This window comes from Delphinapterus leucas, chromosome 15 (genome assembly GCF_059928025.1).
Source record: "Delphinapterus leucas isolate spDelLeu-1000000601 "Yukka" chromosome 15, BTC_Dleu_Yukka2, whole genome shotgun sequence".
Taxonomy (NCBI): Eukaryota; Metazoa; Chordata; class Mammalia; order Artiodactyla; family Monodontidae; genus Delphinapterus; species Delphinapterus leucas.
The window spans coordinates 28,828,103-28,843,376 of record NC_143143.1 but is presented as its reverse complement, the minus strand read 5'-3'; the positions used below and the strand labels follow the sequence as shown (position 1 = coordinate 28,843,376).

Below are 15,274 nucleotides of genomic sequence, written 5' to 3'. Positions count from 1 at the left end.
TGGTGGTTACCAGTGGGGAGAAGGGAGGGGGGGACGGGCAAGAATGGGGTAGGGGATTAAGAGGTATAAACCATTATGTATAAAATAAAAAAGCTACAAGAATATATTGTACAACACAGGGAATATAGCCAATATTTTATAATAAATATAAATGGAGTATAACCTTTAAAAATTGTGAATCACTGTGTTGTACACCTGTAACTTATATAATATTGTACATCAACTCTACTTCAATTTTTTTTAAAAAAGATTAGATTTGTGGTTACCAGAGGTGGGGGATGGGCAGGGATTGGATGAAGGCAATCAAAATGTACAAACTTCTTGGTGGGAATGTAAGTCCGTGCAGCCGCTGTGGAATACAGTATGGAGGTTCCTCAAAAAACTAAAAATAGAACTACCATATGATCCAGCAATCCCACTGCTGGGCATATACCTGGACATAACTCTAATTCAAAAAGATACACGCACCCCTATGTCCATAGCAGCACTATTCACAATAGCCAAGATGTGGAAACAACCAATGTCCATCAACAGATGAATGAGTAAAGAAGATGTGGTACATATATACAATGGAATACTGCTCAGCCATAAAAAAAGAATGAAATAATGCCATTTTCAGCAACATGGATGCAACTAGAGATTATCATGCTAACTGAAGTAAGTCAGAAAGAGAAAGACAAATACCATATGATATCACTTATATGTGGAATCTAAAAGATGACACAAATGAACCTATCTTTGAAACAGAAACAGAATCACAGATATAGAGGACAGATTGGTGGTTGCCAAGGGGGAGGGGGTTGAAAGAGGGATGGAGTGGGAGGTTGGGGTTAGCAGATGCTTTTATATACAGAATGGATAAACAACAAGGTCCTACTGTATAGCACAGGGAACTATATTCAATATCCTATGACAAACCATAATGGAAAAGAATATTTAAAAAAAGAATGTGTATATATGTATAACTGAATCACTGCGGTACATCAGTAATTATCACAACATTGTAAATCAAGTATACTTCAAAAAAAATTTTTTTAAAAGGTACAAACTTCCAGTATTAAGATAAATAAGTACTAGGAATACAATGTACAACATGATAAATATAATTAACACTGCTCTGTTATATATGAGAGTTGTTAAGAGAATAAATCCTAAGAGTTCTTACCATAAGAAAAAAGTTTCTTTCTATTTCTTTAATTTTGTGTCTATGTGAGATGATGGATGTTCACTAAACTTATTGTGATAATCATTTCCTGATGTATGTAAGTCAAATCATTATGTGGTACACAAACTTATACAGCGCTCCTTGTCAATTACATCTCAATACAACTGGAAGAGAAAAAAGTGTTAGAAAAAATTTGTTTGGGGAACACTGCACCTAACTCTCCTACCTGGATATTTCCAACGTCCATTAGCATGTTAAGGCTCTGACAAGTCCTGCACAAGGAAGCCTGTTTAGTATTTAGAGAGCAGAAGATTCACTTTGTCTGAACGGGTATTAATTTCTGACAGAGGGGTTTCGCCAGTGTGTCAGACACTGGAACAGAGCATCAGTGGACTTGAAAATGTATAGGATTTCATCTATGCTGTGGACCCACGGAAAGTGTTTGCCAGATTCCCACTGTCCCTGCCCCGTGGCGTTCCCCAGGCTCTCACCTTCTGTGAGTGTCTCCTTCTGCTTCAGCACACCTGTGAGGGTCAGAAGACGGGGCACGGCTGCCCAGGTGTGCTGGGCTTGGCTCTGCAGGGTCAGGACCTGGCCTCCCCTCTGCTCTTCAGATGCCTTGAGAAAAAGCTGCACTGTGTTCTGGTCTAGCAGTGCCTTGGAAAACAGCCAAATCCTAGGAAGGAAAGTGATGGGGGCATGGAAAACGTTGGCATCTATCCCTGCAGGCAAATGGTATTTTACCTCTTCAAATAAGCAGGCCAGCCCATAAGAGGTGCATTCCTGAACCCCACTGTCCAGATCCATCAAGGGACTGCCTTACTGGCCCTCAGCCCACAGGGATACAGGGTAATAGGGGGTTAAGATCATGGGCCTTGAGGTCAGTCAAACATGAATTCGAATCCCAGGGCTACTGCTCAATCAATGTGTGGCCTTGCACAAGGACATGACCTCCCTGAACCTCAGTCTCGTCTTCTGTAAAGTGGAGGCAAAAATGGAACTACTGATGTTGATGAGCTGACATTGCTAATGAGTTATCGATGTATGTTATTATGGTGAGGGACAAGGGAAAAAACAGCCCCAGGAAGCCTGCTGTTAAACTTCCTGGAGAATTGGAGCAGGGGACATGGTCCCTATCATCCCTGTGGTATGTTACTGACAGGACACCATAAGAGATACTTCCCTCAAGTACCAAGACCAGGAACAAGGTCAGCCATGCTTTCCTTGGTGAACATTCACACAGGTATGTGAGGGGGTGTGTGTTTTCCCATAAGGAAGGGCACTGTTTGCAAATAATGCCATTGGTTGGTTTCTCTTTTTGGCACTGGCTACTAGGAAGCCCAGAGACAAATCTTCAGCTCCACTCTAGAAAATGGCATGCATTTTGTTTACCAATGCCACTTTGAGCAACTTCCCATTTTTCCTTCCCTTCACCCTAATTTCCTTATGTATTTTTTTTAAACCCAGAACAAGAGTTGGCAAGCTATGCGCCTGTGGGCCAAAACCAGCCCACCCCCTGTTTAGTAAATAAAGTTTTACTGGAACTCGGCCACACCCATTCGTTTACATGAGTACTTGCAACAGAGACCATATGGCCCACAGGTCCAAAAGTATTTACCATCTGGCCCTTTCCTGAAAGTTTGCTAATTCTTGACCTAGAACAATATATATTTTCATATCTGCCTCAAACCCTTTTTAGATTGGGAATAAGGATGCACAGATGGATGAATAGGCAGGTGGACAGACAGCCGTAGATGGTAATTCCGGGGACAGGGTTATCTAGGACCATGTCCAAAGCCTTAAATCTCCTTGAATTCAAAAAAGCTGCCAGGGGCTTCCCTGGTGGCGCAGTGGTTGAGAGTCCTCCTGCCGATGCAGGGGACACGGGTTCGTGCCCCGGTCCGGGAAGATCCCACATGCCGCGGAGTGGCCGGGCCCATGAGCCATGGCCGCTGAGCCTGCGCGTCTGGAACCTGTGCTCCACAACGGGAGAGGCCACAACAGTGAGGGGCCCGCGTACCGCAAAAAAAAAAAAAAAAGCTGCCAAAGCTAGGACTGCAGAGGAAAAAGGAAACTAACATTTAACAGAGACCTAATATGTGCCAGAATGTGCCATACTCAAAGGAGCAGCTCTATGGCAGCTGGAAGCGAACGTTCTCGCTGGCCAGAAGCTGGTTTGGAATTCACACGTGCTGTCCAGTTAATTCTAGGACAACCCTAAGAAGCAGGTTGAGAAACTGAGGCACAGAAGGGCACAGTGTCTCACCCAAGGTTCCCGAGGCAGCAATGGCAGAGCTGGGATTTGAACCCAGGCTGGCTCCCTATCCCAGGCCATATCATAGTGAACATGTCATTATGTGAAAATATAGTCAGAGATGACAAACTGGAGGGAAATACACCAACATATTCCCCATGACTGCCTCTAGTGATTTTTGGTTTACTCCTTATTCATTATTATAATCTTTCAAGTCATCTAAAATGAATGCTGTTGTAACTAAAAAAGAAAACAGATCAAAGTGGAAAATTGAATGCCTCCTCCCTTCCATTCCCTCAAAGCCTTAAAAATCAAGAACGGCACAAACGGGGGTAATTCAGGCATGGTTCCAGAGGCACCTCTGGATGATGATTTTCCATCTCCCAGGACGCCAGGCCTTTGACCTCGGAGGCCCCCTCACCCCTCACAGGCCACTTGGGGATGGGTACCTGTCTGGGGCGACCTTGCCGGACAGCTGCAGCTGAACAGCTCTGGGGGCTCTGAGGACCTCCTGGCGGAGAAGGACGTTCATGCCCCAGCCCCGGCTGCTCCTCCAGGTATCCTGGCTGGCAGTGGCCTCCAGCAGAACGAGCACCTCACCAGACACGTGCACAGACAGGGAGCCGTTGAGGTTGCGCTCTTTGTAGCGCCCAGCAGCTGCCTGCACCTGCAGGGAGGCAGGAGAGAGCTCAGAAGTGGAGGGGGGACAGGAAGGGTCTGTGGGAGCTGGGAATGCAGAAGGCCCCTTCTTCCAGGAAGTCCTCCTGAGCCACTCCAGCTCTGAGCATCATCAAATGCAGCAGGCTGCAAACACTCAGGAGGAGAAATGAGACAGAGAGAAGAACGGGGGACAGCCTTCCCTGAGCCCAGCTCCTGGCCCAGGAACAGAGTCTCATCTTGTCCTTTCCACCACATATCAGGTGGGATTACTTTCTTACAAATGGGGGAACTGTGGCTCAGAGAGGGTCACATATTCAACCTGGGCCTGCCTGGCTCTAAAACTCATGCTTGTCCCTGAAAGGGGGCTGCTGGAGAAAGCAGAGGACCCCTGTGCAGCTCAGTTACAGAAAAGGATGCTCCTAACAGTGTGCCCTGGGGACCAGAGGACCCCTAGAAGCTCTGGAGGTCAAAGGGGAGAGTGCCCAGTGCATAAGGAGAGGGCCACACCTGGGGTCGGGCTGGAGCAAAGGCTTGACCAGGGCAATGGTCGGGGGGCGGGGAGGAGTGGGGGTGGGAGCAGCGAGGCCCACTCCTCCACCAGCTCTGCAGGACCTGAAGCCCCTTTCCTGATCTGGGCCTCAGTTTCCCCATCTACGGGGTAGAAACTGGCCTAGCCCGGTCTGCACATTACAATCACATGCGAAGCTTTTATAAGTAAGCCTGGTCCCTCCATATTTGAATTGATAAACTGTAGATCCATGCAATGCAATATTATTCAGTGATAATAAGAAATGAGTTATCAAGCCATGAAAAGACATGAAGGAAATGTAACTGCATATTCTAAACGAAAGAAGCCAATCTTTTATTTCAAGGCTACATACTGAATGAGTCCAACTATATGACGTTCAGGGAAAAGGAAAAACCAAAAAGACAGAAAATGGCTCAGTGGCAGCCAGAGGTTAAGGGAGAGGGAGGGAGGAATCGGTGGATTGAGAAGGACTTTTAGGGCAGTGAAACTACTCTGTATGATACAGTAAAGGCTGATATATGACGTTATGCATTTGGCAAAACCCACAGAACGTACGACACAAAGAGTGAACCCTAAACGTAAACTATAGACTTTAGTTAATAATAAATTAACACTGGTCCATCAATTTTAACAAATGTACCACACTAATGCAAGATGTTAATAAGACGGGAAACTGTATTGTGGGGAAAGGAGGTATATGGGAACTCTCCGTACTTTCTGCTCTATTTTTCTGTAAACGTAAAACTGCTCTAAAAAATGAAGTTTATTAATTTTTTTAAAAAGTGTGCCTGTGACCCCTTGACTAATCAACTCAGCATCTCCAGGCTGGGGTCCAGGTAGGTATGTTCTAAAAGGTCCCCAGGTGATTCTAACATGCAGCTTGGGTTGGGACGGTCCAGGGTACTCCGTTCTTTCTCTGATTGGCTTCTGTGGGCCTGAGGGTTCCTACAGAGTGTGCGTTCTCAACAGGGGCAATATCGCCCTAAATGCATAATTGGTTCTTAGCAGGTAGGTTAAAATAAACAACAACGTCTTATATAAGGCATAGGTACGTATCAGCACATAACAGAAATACAGGACATCTGTGGACTTCAATTTTCATAAAAGGGACGTTTAGAGGAAAAAACTGTCTAAAAAGTCTCCTTGGGCAGGGAGGCAATAATGAAAATTAGGTTGTGAAACACCAGTGGAAAGATACCCCGCAGGGATTTCAAGAGGGAGGATGGGGTTGAGAAGGCCAGCCTCCTGCTCCCAGCCCCAGCCCCCATTCAATCACAGAGATAATGTGAGCGAAGGATTCTGCTGCTTTAAAAAGTAATAATAAAGTACAAACCCATTAGGTGACCCAGCATCCAAGCTTCCAGCAGGACCACCCACCCACCACCTGCCTTGAGCGCCGGAGGCTACATGGGCTCTGCAGCCAGACTGCCTGAGTCCCCATGCAAGATCCTGCACTTATGTGCTCCATGACCTTGTACAGGTCACGTCACCTCTCTCTGTCTCACAGTCTCATCTGCAGAATGCTGAGACAGCAGCACCACGAGGCATCTGTGAGATGATCCACATAAAGGGTTTAGAACAGAGCCTGGCACACAGTAAACACTCAACGGACATCAGCTCCCGTTACAACTGACGACAGCGACGGCACGGTTTCAAATCCTAGATGCCAGCTGCCCTCAGATGTGCCATGATTTTATATGTCTCCTTGAAAGTGAAAAGGCTGCTAATGAAACAATGAACCAGCGTGGATTTGAAGACACATCTGATTTCACCGATGCCGACATGTGAAAAAACGTGCCTCTGAGAATGATCAGTTTCCATAATTCAGAGCCCTTCTCAGGCTCCACTCAAGTTTTCAAAACCCACAGGCACAGCAGGCATTTAAAAATTGCTATCGAGGGCTTCCCTGGTGGCGCAGTGGTTGAGAGTCCGCCTGCCGGTGCAGGGGACACGGGTTCGTGCCCCGGTCTGGGAAGATCCCACATGCCGCGGAGCGGCTGGGCCCGTGAGCCATAGCCGCTGAGCCTGCGCGTCCAGAGCCCGTGCTCCACAATGGGAGAGGCCACAGCAGTGAGAGGCCCGCGTACCGCAAAAAAAAAAAAAAAAAAAAAAAAAAATTGCTATCGAATTCCAGTCCTCATCCCTGTTGGGATTACCCATCCACAACTCCATCTCCCCAGCCCACGGCCTAATTCCTGCATACACAGCACACACGGCTTCCTTAGGGAAGCAACCGACGTGGGGGGCTTTCTAAGGAGCCAGCCCTGGAAGAGCAGAGCACAACCTTCCCACCTGGTCTCCTTTCTCTGCCCCTTCCTTTCCTTGTAGAGTGAAATCCTTTAGTGTTTCTACCCCACACTGGGCAAAATACTCTGGGGTTGAAAAAGCCATTCTGAAGGATCATACAGCTTCTCCCAAATCCAGCTACAGAACAGGGTTTGAGGACAAATTCTGCTTCTCTCCATTTTCAAGGGTGAAATGTGATCCTTACACACACACACACACACACACACACACACCCTGCCAGGGAACTGAAAACCCTTCTTGCCTGGACAATCACTTCCAAATGATGGATTTGGAAACCTCCCTGCCATCTGTTCTTGATTCTGGAGGGGCTGTCTGGCTAAGCTTAACATCGTGATGTGGCCCTCCCTCTGCTCCCTCCCCGGGGTCTCCATCCTCCTTTCCTTCCACCCCATCTCCCAGCAAGCTGGCTGCTTGGAGACAACATTTGGCAGGTAGTTGAGGTCATCCCAAAGGGACCACCATCCATACCTGTAAGTTTGGAGGAAATGCTGGTCTGTGGGGATGTCTGAGCTGGAGGGAAAACACCAAGTGGGAGTCAGACCCGTTCAGCTGGACTGAGACCTGTTGGGAGGGGGAGTTGGAGAAGCACGGTCAGAGGGAGCAGAAGAATGAGATGCAGAATCCCAGAAGGTAGCTTGCTGGCATGGAGGAGGGACAGGTCATCCCAGAGTCTGCCCCAAACCTGGGCCCCATGGCAGATGCCAGAAGCCACCACCCTCCCTGGATGGTTCTCAGCCTAAATCTCACTGAGGCCGCATTACTCGGAAGCTTGAGAAGTGAGGCCCAAGACACGGGGCTGGGAGGACAGCTCTGGGACCCTGCGCCCCCTCCTTCCCCTGCCATGGTGCCTGCTCATGCCTCCCATGTCCACGGCTGCCATTTATTTGACCCTGGCCATGAACTAGGCACTGGGAAGCTGGCTTTACAATTATCGTCTTATTTAATCATCACCCCTGCTCTCATATGCTGGTATTACTATTCCCATTTCACAGCTGGAAAAACTGATGCTCAGAGGGGTTAAGTAATTTACCCAAGGTGACACAGCAAGTCAGCAGTGGAGCTGGGATTTGAACTTTAAAGTTCCTTGGAGATGGGAATAGAAACACAGTCATCTGTGCAGCCCTGGTACATCACACAGAGCCTGGCACACAGCAAAGACAATCTGTATATGGTGAATTAATGAATATGCCTACAGTGGCTGCTATATATTTACCAAAATGTATTTCCTTTCCCTCCAGGACACATGGCTAAAATTACATTTCCCAGCCTCCCTTGCAGCTGGGTGGGGTCATGTGATGAGTTCTGGCCAATGGACTGTGGGCAGGAGTGGCATGGACTACGTATGGGCCTGGCCAATGAAAACCTCCTGCATAATTCTCACCCTCTTTCTCACCATCCACCAGCTGGGCAGAGCCACAAGGTGGAGGGAGCCTGGGTCCCTGACTGACTGTGGAGCAGGGCCACACTGAACTGTGACGTGACTGGGGAATAAACTTTCACAGTAAAGCAAGCTTTTATTGCAGTAGTGCATCCTGATTCATCACATGCACGCTGCCAAAATAAGGGCTCTGTTGTCAGTTTGCCAGGGCCACCCTGCCACCTCCTGTGCTGTCCCATACAGGACACCTGCTCGCTAACATTAAATCCCCTCCTCCCTCAGCAAGGAGGCAGAGCTCAGTCTTCTGACCTGGGACATGACACTGTGGTTGATGGCAGCCCGTGCATCCACACCGCAGTCAAATGCTCCCTGGTGACTCCTCCTGAAGACAATGTCCCCATCCAAACTCAGGGCCTGGGGGAACCTCAGCTAGGAAGGAACAGACAGTACCCTTTACTCTCACCAACAGTCAAGTTCTGCCTGGAGGCCACCAACCAGCATTTGCCCGATGCGGGGATGGGTACCTGGGAGGAGTGAGCCACATCCAGGGCCAGGCTGTGCCAGACTTCCCCACGCCGAGATCGGTCATGGTGCAGACCCTTTAAGTGCAGCAAGACTTTCTGGTTGACTTTCAGAGTGACCTCGACGTCCCTGTTCCTAGCCTGGGTGTACAAGAACCAACGGCCCTGAGAGAGGGGACTTCCCATCGCTGAGTGCCCGCAGAGGCCACCCTTGGAACCCAGCAGTTAAAGTGGTTCCCAAGATTGATGGGTGAAAGCAGAGTCTACACTGTCCTGCTCACAGAAGAGAAAGTGCAGGGCAGGTAAACATGGAGTCTTTGAACAGGTATGGCAAACTCCAGAGCCCACAGGTAGGATTAGTGGGGTGGGCTTGAGGGCCTGTGTCTCATTCACAGGGAGTGCCCTGGTATTAGTCTGTTCTATTCACTGCTACATTCCTAACACTCAGCACAGGACCTGGCATGTAGTAGGTGCTCAATAAATATCTAGAAGAACGCAGAATCACTAGTTGTAGTTGTAGTCTGAAACCCCAAAGCCAAAGCCACGCTAAGTGGAAGAATGTTTAACTCACAGTGTGGCAGGCAGAATAATATTCGCCCTCCCAAAGATATCCATGTCCTCAACCCTGGAACCTGTGAATTTGTAACCTTACAGGGAAAAAGGGACTTTACGGTTAAGGATCGTGAGATGGGGAGATTATTCTGGATTATCCAGTGGGCTAATCACAAGGGTTTTTTTTTTCTTTGTTTGTTTTGGGGGGTTTTTTTTGGCCATGCCACGTGGCATGCAGGATCTTAGTTCCCTGACCAGGGATTACACCCGTGTCCCCTGCAGTGGAAGCATGGAGGCTTAACCACTGGACTACTAGGGAATTCCCATCACAAGGGTTTTTATAAGAGGGAGGCAGGAGGGTCACAGTCAGAGAGAGTGGAAGATGCTACTCTGCTAGCTTTTAGCAAAATGGACCATGAACCAAGAAACATGGGTGGCTTTTAGAAGCTAGAAAATGCAAGGAAACAGATTCTCCCTTGGAGCCTCTAGAAAGAATGCAATCCTGGCAACACCTTGATTTTAGCCAAGTGAAACCCATTTTGGATTTCAGATCTCCAGAAATGTTAAGATATATTTGCGTTGTTTTAAGCTGCTAAGTTTGTGGTAATTTGTTATAGTAGCAATAGGAAATGCATACACATAGCTAATCACTTATTCACTCAACAACCATTTAGCTTCTGCCCACGCAACGTACAAGTAGCAGGTTGCCACCTTTTCCCACCTGTGCTGACTGAGAAGTTAAAAATTTCTTGCCACAGAATTTTATCATTGGTGTACATCTTTAAAAGAATACACAGCTTTATTTTAGAGCCTGGATGGAGGGAGAATAAACAAAGGTCCAAGAGAAGAGAAAAATGTGTGTCATTAAACAAAGACAGGGTTTTAAAAAGAACGGACAGCCAAATTAAACTACATTAAAGGATCCCCATCTACTTGGTTCTAGCCTGTTGTTGGCGGGTGGGTCAGATCTTCCGATTTTTTTTAAATTAGAAGCAGAGATCCGGGTTTTACTCCCAGTCTTCTGATTTTAAATGTTGATAATTTATTATTTTTTTAATTTAAATTCTGACCAGACCAAACAAAACACATCTGCAGGTTGGATTCGGCCCACGTCACCATCTTGCAATGTCTGGTTTAGAAAACAGTACACATCACTGGGAAACATTTCTGCAGGTGTTCTGGGTGGCCATCCTGCCCGCTGTTTCCCCTCAGGAGCTCCAAGAACTTCAGCTCCCAAACCTGGGGGCTGCTTACAGCCCACTTTAACAGGCGGGGAAGTGAGGTCCCAGAAGCACAGGTCTCCATGCTCAACAGCTGGCCCGGTTTCACCCTCAGGCCTTTGGATATCCCACAAGGGAGAAACCACCACTATCTTCCTTGTCCAGGGCCCAGCACACAGTAGGTGCCAATAAATGCTTGCTGGAGAATGGAGTCACCTCCCAGATGCTACTCCTAGAGGGGTCAGGAAGGAGACTTGGATGAGGGCCTACGGCCATGTCGTAAGTACTCAAGAGAGATCACTGTACTACACTTTGATCCTCACAACCACTGTGTAAGAGGGTTGCTGTCTCCATTGTACAGATGAGGAAACTGAGGTCCAGAGACATGAGATAATTTGCTAAGGACACAGAGGCAAAATGAGTTTCACTCCTAGGAAGACTAATGTCAAGTAGGTTGGATCAGGCAGAGAAAGTGGAACAGAAAACTCAGGCAGGGGAATGTTTTGTTCATCCAGCTGAGAGAAGATGACAGCTTGAACTGGGGACCGCTGGGGTGAAAAGGTCTCTGGGATCCTCACTTACGACGTGCTGGTTCCACATAACCATGCACCCCTCCAAGTTCCTGGGGATGGCCTTGCCGTTGTATGGGTGGGTCAGGCCCGCGCAGACCTGGGAGGGACAACCACACACACACACACACGTACAGAGATGGGTCAGAGGCAGATAGGGCCCTCCCTCCCGCTCTCAGGCCCCTTCCCACTGCACCCTGGAGCCCACTCACATATGGGTGCCCGGCCTGGTAGCCCAGGACTATGGTCTGCAGTGTCTCCTCCTGGCCATCCAGAACAACCCTTGTCTCCAGGGAGTAACGCTGGTGCTGCCTGTCCGCCGTGAAGGTCTCCTGCAGGAGGATGCTTTGCGGGATGGGCAGAGTCCACGGGTGCCTGGCGTGGAGAGGGGGAAACAGGCTGAAGTCATTAAAGCATTAAAGGGTCAGGGGACAACTGTGGCCCAGGGGCTCAGACTGGGCCTGTCACTGTCTTGCAGAGTTAAGACTTTGTCACAGACAGGAGAAGAACATCAGGACACACAGCAGCCCTTGTGCGCTACATTTGCCAATCAACACCCATTCACCATCCCGCTGTGCCCTCTCGACAACCCAGTGAGCTGGACACAGCTGGGGTCACCACTTGGCAGCAGAGACCCAGGGCCAGGCAGCACCTGGTGTCAGAAGTCACACAGACTGGAGCTGGAATCCAGGCTCAGCCTTTCACTAGCTCTGTGACCTTGGGCAGCAAAGGACTTGATTGACTTCTCTGTACCTCAGTCTTCCCATCTGTCAAGTGGGGGCTAAAATAATAATACCCAACTCACACAGCAGTGGAGTTATTAGGGATAATGTATGTGCCATGAATGCAAATGCCCTAGGGGCAAGGATTTCTGTCCTTTTTATTCTCTGCTGTTCTCCACAGGCCCAGAAAAGTGCTTGGCACATACTAGGTGCTCAATAAATATAAATGAAATAAAGAAATGAATGAGACCTTTGCAAATGACAGTTGCTGTTACTTTTGGGTTATTGCTGTTGTTTTGACAGTAGATGGCTAAGGTCCCTCAGCTGGTCAGTGCACAGCCTGAACTTCAGGCTGTTGACTCCAACCCTGTGCTGTTCGCCCCCCACAAAGAACAAGCTTTTTAACCCCTGTGCCTCCAAGAACTGAAATGGTTCCCCAGAGCAGCTTTCAGGCTGGGGTGATGAGACTGATTTCTGTGCCCACCGTAGCACACTAATGGAAGGGGGTGAGGGACATGGGGGCTTTCAGGGGGTGGGGGGCAACTCGTCTCTGAGCTCTGGGTTCTGTCTGGGCCCCTCCAGGCAGCACTGCACACCCTGCTCCCTAGTGACCCTCCATGCTGGAGAAGGGGAGACCCAGGCCGGCACCACACCTCAGGGGAATCGGCCTGGGGGAAGGGGCCAAACATACCTAAGGAAGAAAGTCCCCTGCTTCTGGTACGACCTCCTGTCTTGCATTAGCTCCTCCAGTTCACCCTCCAGCTGCAGGCCCTGACGCTGGCCCCCGGCACTGGCCCCCAGAGCCGTCAGCAACACGTGGCTCTTCCATGGCTGCAACGAGGACCAGGCGGATGCAGAGGGATGCCCGCAGGGTCCAAGCTGCTAAACATCCTGCCCTGGGGGTCACCAGGGACAGTTCCCACTGCCCGCTCATCACCCTGGGGATGACCACCCGAGAAGGGCTGCTGCCTCCACCTCACCAGACCACGAGGTGGCACAGGGACACTGCCATGGCCAGACTTCCCCAGGTGCCCAGCAGGAACGAAGGACTTGGGCTTCCAGCTCCAGGTGGCTGACCTTTGCTCTGAGGTCTGTGCTAATATGGCAGGGGCCCATTTTACAGATAAAGAAACTGAGGCTCAGGGAGGCCCAAGGTCATAGGCCAAGCTAGTAGCCCTTTCCCATCCCAGGTGATGGATCTGGGGTCTCTCGATGGCAGAGCCTCCAGCACGGGCTGCCTGAACCCCTTACCTGCTCTGTATGCCTGTAGGCCACCGTTAAATTCAACTCCTGCTGGGGGCCCTTCAACCAGCCGTGAAGGATCTTACGGTCCTGACTGTTCTCGGCATGGATCTCACCCTGCATTGCTGCACTCCAGGCTGATTCTACTTCACTCCAGCTGCGAAAGATGCTCTGTGCCACGGCTGTCACTGTGGAAACCTGCAGTGAGGGTGAAGAGGCTGGCCAGTGCCTTTGCACACCCTATTTCCTCCTCCTGGGATGCCCTTTCTCCCCAGTTCCACTTGGTGAACTCCCACTCATCCTTCAAAACCCCTCCAATGCCATCTCTGCGAGGCCTTTCCCGACGGGTCCAAGCAGAATTGGTTGTTCCGTACAGGGTCATGAGGAAAGAGGAAAAACTGCTCTCTCTCTCTCAACCCCGAACAGAGAGTGAATCTGAGTTATCAGAGAAGACCATCTCTTCCCCTCTCTTCCCTTCAGCTCAAGGAGGGAATAGGATCTACTGAGTCACTGTTATTAGCAGGCAGGGTCTCTGTGTCTTGAAGGGCACACGCTTGCAGGTGGCTTTCTGTCCCTGCATCATCGTCATGGTGTTCAGAGCCCTGGGAGGAGTGTTACTTTGGCTTGCACTGGGGCTGGGGGAGGCACAGCACTTCAGCCCTGTGCTGGGCTGTGTACCCCAGCACAGCGCCCTTGGCACAAACCCTACTAGGAACATCAAGGTGCCTCATGCCCGGCTGGCCTCTGTCCCTTGTTCACACAGCTCCCTCGGGGGACTCACGAGGAGAGGTGACAGGGCCAAGATGGGCTTTGGGAATTACTGAACCTCCTGACAAATACTAGAACTCCCCAAGACCTTACCCCCTATGTCACCGACCTCAGGTCACCCCCAGAACCTGCAGGCCCTTCACTGCTGGCTTCCCCATTTCAGCAAATGGCACCTGCTTCCACCCAGCTGCTTGAACCAAAAACTTGGGGTTACTTGCCTTTTCTTCACCCTCTCCCCCAACCAATCCATCAGCAAATCTGTCAGCAAATCAGTCAGCTACACCTTCAAACCACCAGGCCACCATCTGCCCCTCCCTGGGCTGGGTCATCTGAAGGAACGGGCTGGTCAACCCCACCCTGTATCCTGTCCTGGGTCTGTCTGTCACACAGTGGCCTCCTCAGGGTCCCTAAGCTTGCCATGAGTCACCTGCTCCTTCCGACTCCACTGGTGCCACCTGGCCCCTGCCTCAGAGGGGACTGAGCTGTCCCCTAGCACGCCCACCGAGCTGCCTCCTTCTGGGCCCCAGGCCTGGACCACACCCTGTGTCCGCTCATCATCCCAACACAGGGAGAGGCTTGATGTGCCAGGATTCCATGTGTGACACCAGGGAAGTCCTTCTCTGGTTGGTTTTCTTCCAAACTCTGCTATGCTTCTATGGCCAAACGATCAAATGTGTGCAAAGAAGCAGACTTACACTGAGCAGGTGGTGGGAAACTGACCTACATCCTTGAAGTTTCCATTCTGGATTTAAGCAAAAGCCTGATGTCTACCTGTTTCCGAGGTACCACTTCAAACTACTTTAATATTTTACTTTATCAGCTGCTAAGCAAGAATATGGGAAATTGAGATTTATTTTGTTTCCTTCTCCCAAACTCACTTGGCAACAAATTCTGAAGAATGTTAATAGTGTGTGAGCCAGATGTCACACATCTGCGACCTGTTATCGACCCCGGACCTCGGTTTTAACCCCCTGCACAGATCTAAACTTCAGGAAATCAGGCTCCCTGTCTGCAGGGGTGGGAGTGAGGGGCAGGTGGTGTGGCCGAGCATGCGCACCCGGAGGTAGGTGGTAGCTGGGGTGTAGACGTGGATCTTGCCCTCCCTGTGGAGGGCCTGGCTCTTGCAGGCCATGTTCATCACCAGATTCTTGAGGGTCCAGGCCTTGCCCAGCGTCAGCTCCAAAACAGCCTGGAACGTGGCTCGGTGGGGCCAGTACAGCCTGTGAGCCGCCGAGACCATCAGCCATGGACTATCCAGGTTCAAGGCTCCTGAGAGAGGCAGAGAGGAAGAAACTGGCATCCCCGGCAAGAGGGGAGCTTTTGAAGAAGGGCGCGCAGGCAGCGAGCTAGAGGCTCCCATAGTCTCATCACGGTCACTATGGGCGTA

The 15,274-nt window shown here is 49.9% G+C and overlaps 1 protein-coding gene across 1 annotated transcript in view; it reads right to left on the bottom strand.

The window, feature by feature from the left end:
• Positions 1–15,274, bottom strand: part of APOLTP (apolipoprotein lipid transfer particle homolog) — a 154,050-nt gene that overhangs the window by 66,984 nt on the left and 71,792 nt on the right. The window contains exons 29-38 of the mRNA XM_089895399.1: positions 14,945–15,156; positions 13,129–13,317; positions 12,569–12,708; positions 11,368–11,530; positions 11,169–11,255; positions 8,818–8,955; positions 8,603–8,722; positions 7,384–7,476; positions 3,869–4,086; positions 1,657–1,841 (exon numbers count right to left, since the gene is read on the bottom strand). Coding sequence (XP_089751525.1) covers positions 1,657–1,841; positions 3,869–4,086; positions 7,384–7,476; positions 8,603–8,722; positions 8,818–8,955; positions 11,169–11,255; positions 11,368–11,530; positions 12,569–12,708; positions 13,129–13,317; positions 14,945–15,156 — 1,545 coding nt within the window. The remainder of the gene's footprint in view (positions 1–1,656; positions 1,842–3,868; positions 4,087–7,383; positions 7,477–8,602; positions 8,723–8,817; positions 8,956–11,168; positions 11,256–11,367; positions 11,531–12,568; positions 12,709–13,128; positions 13,318–14,944; positions 15,157–15,274) is intronic.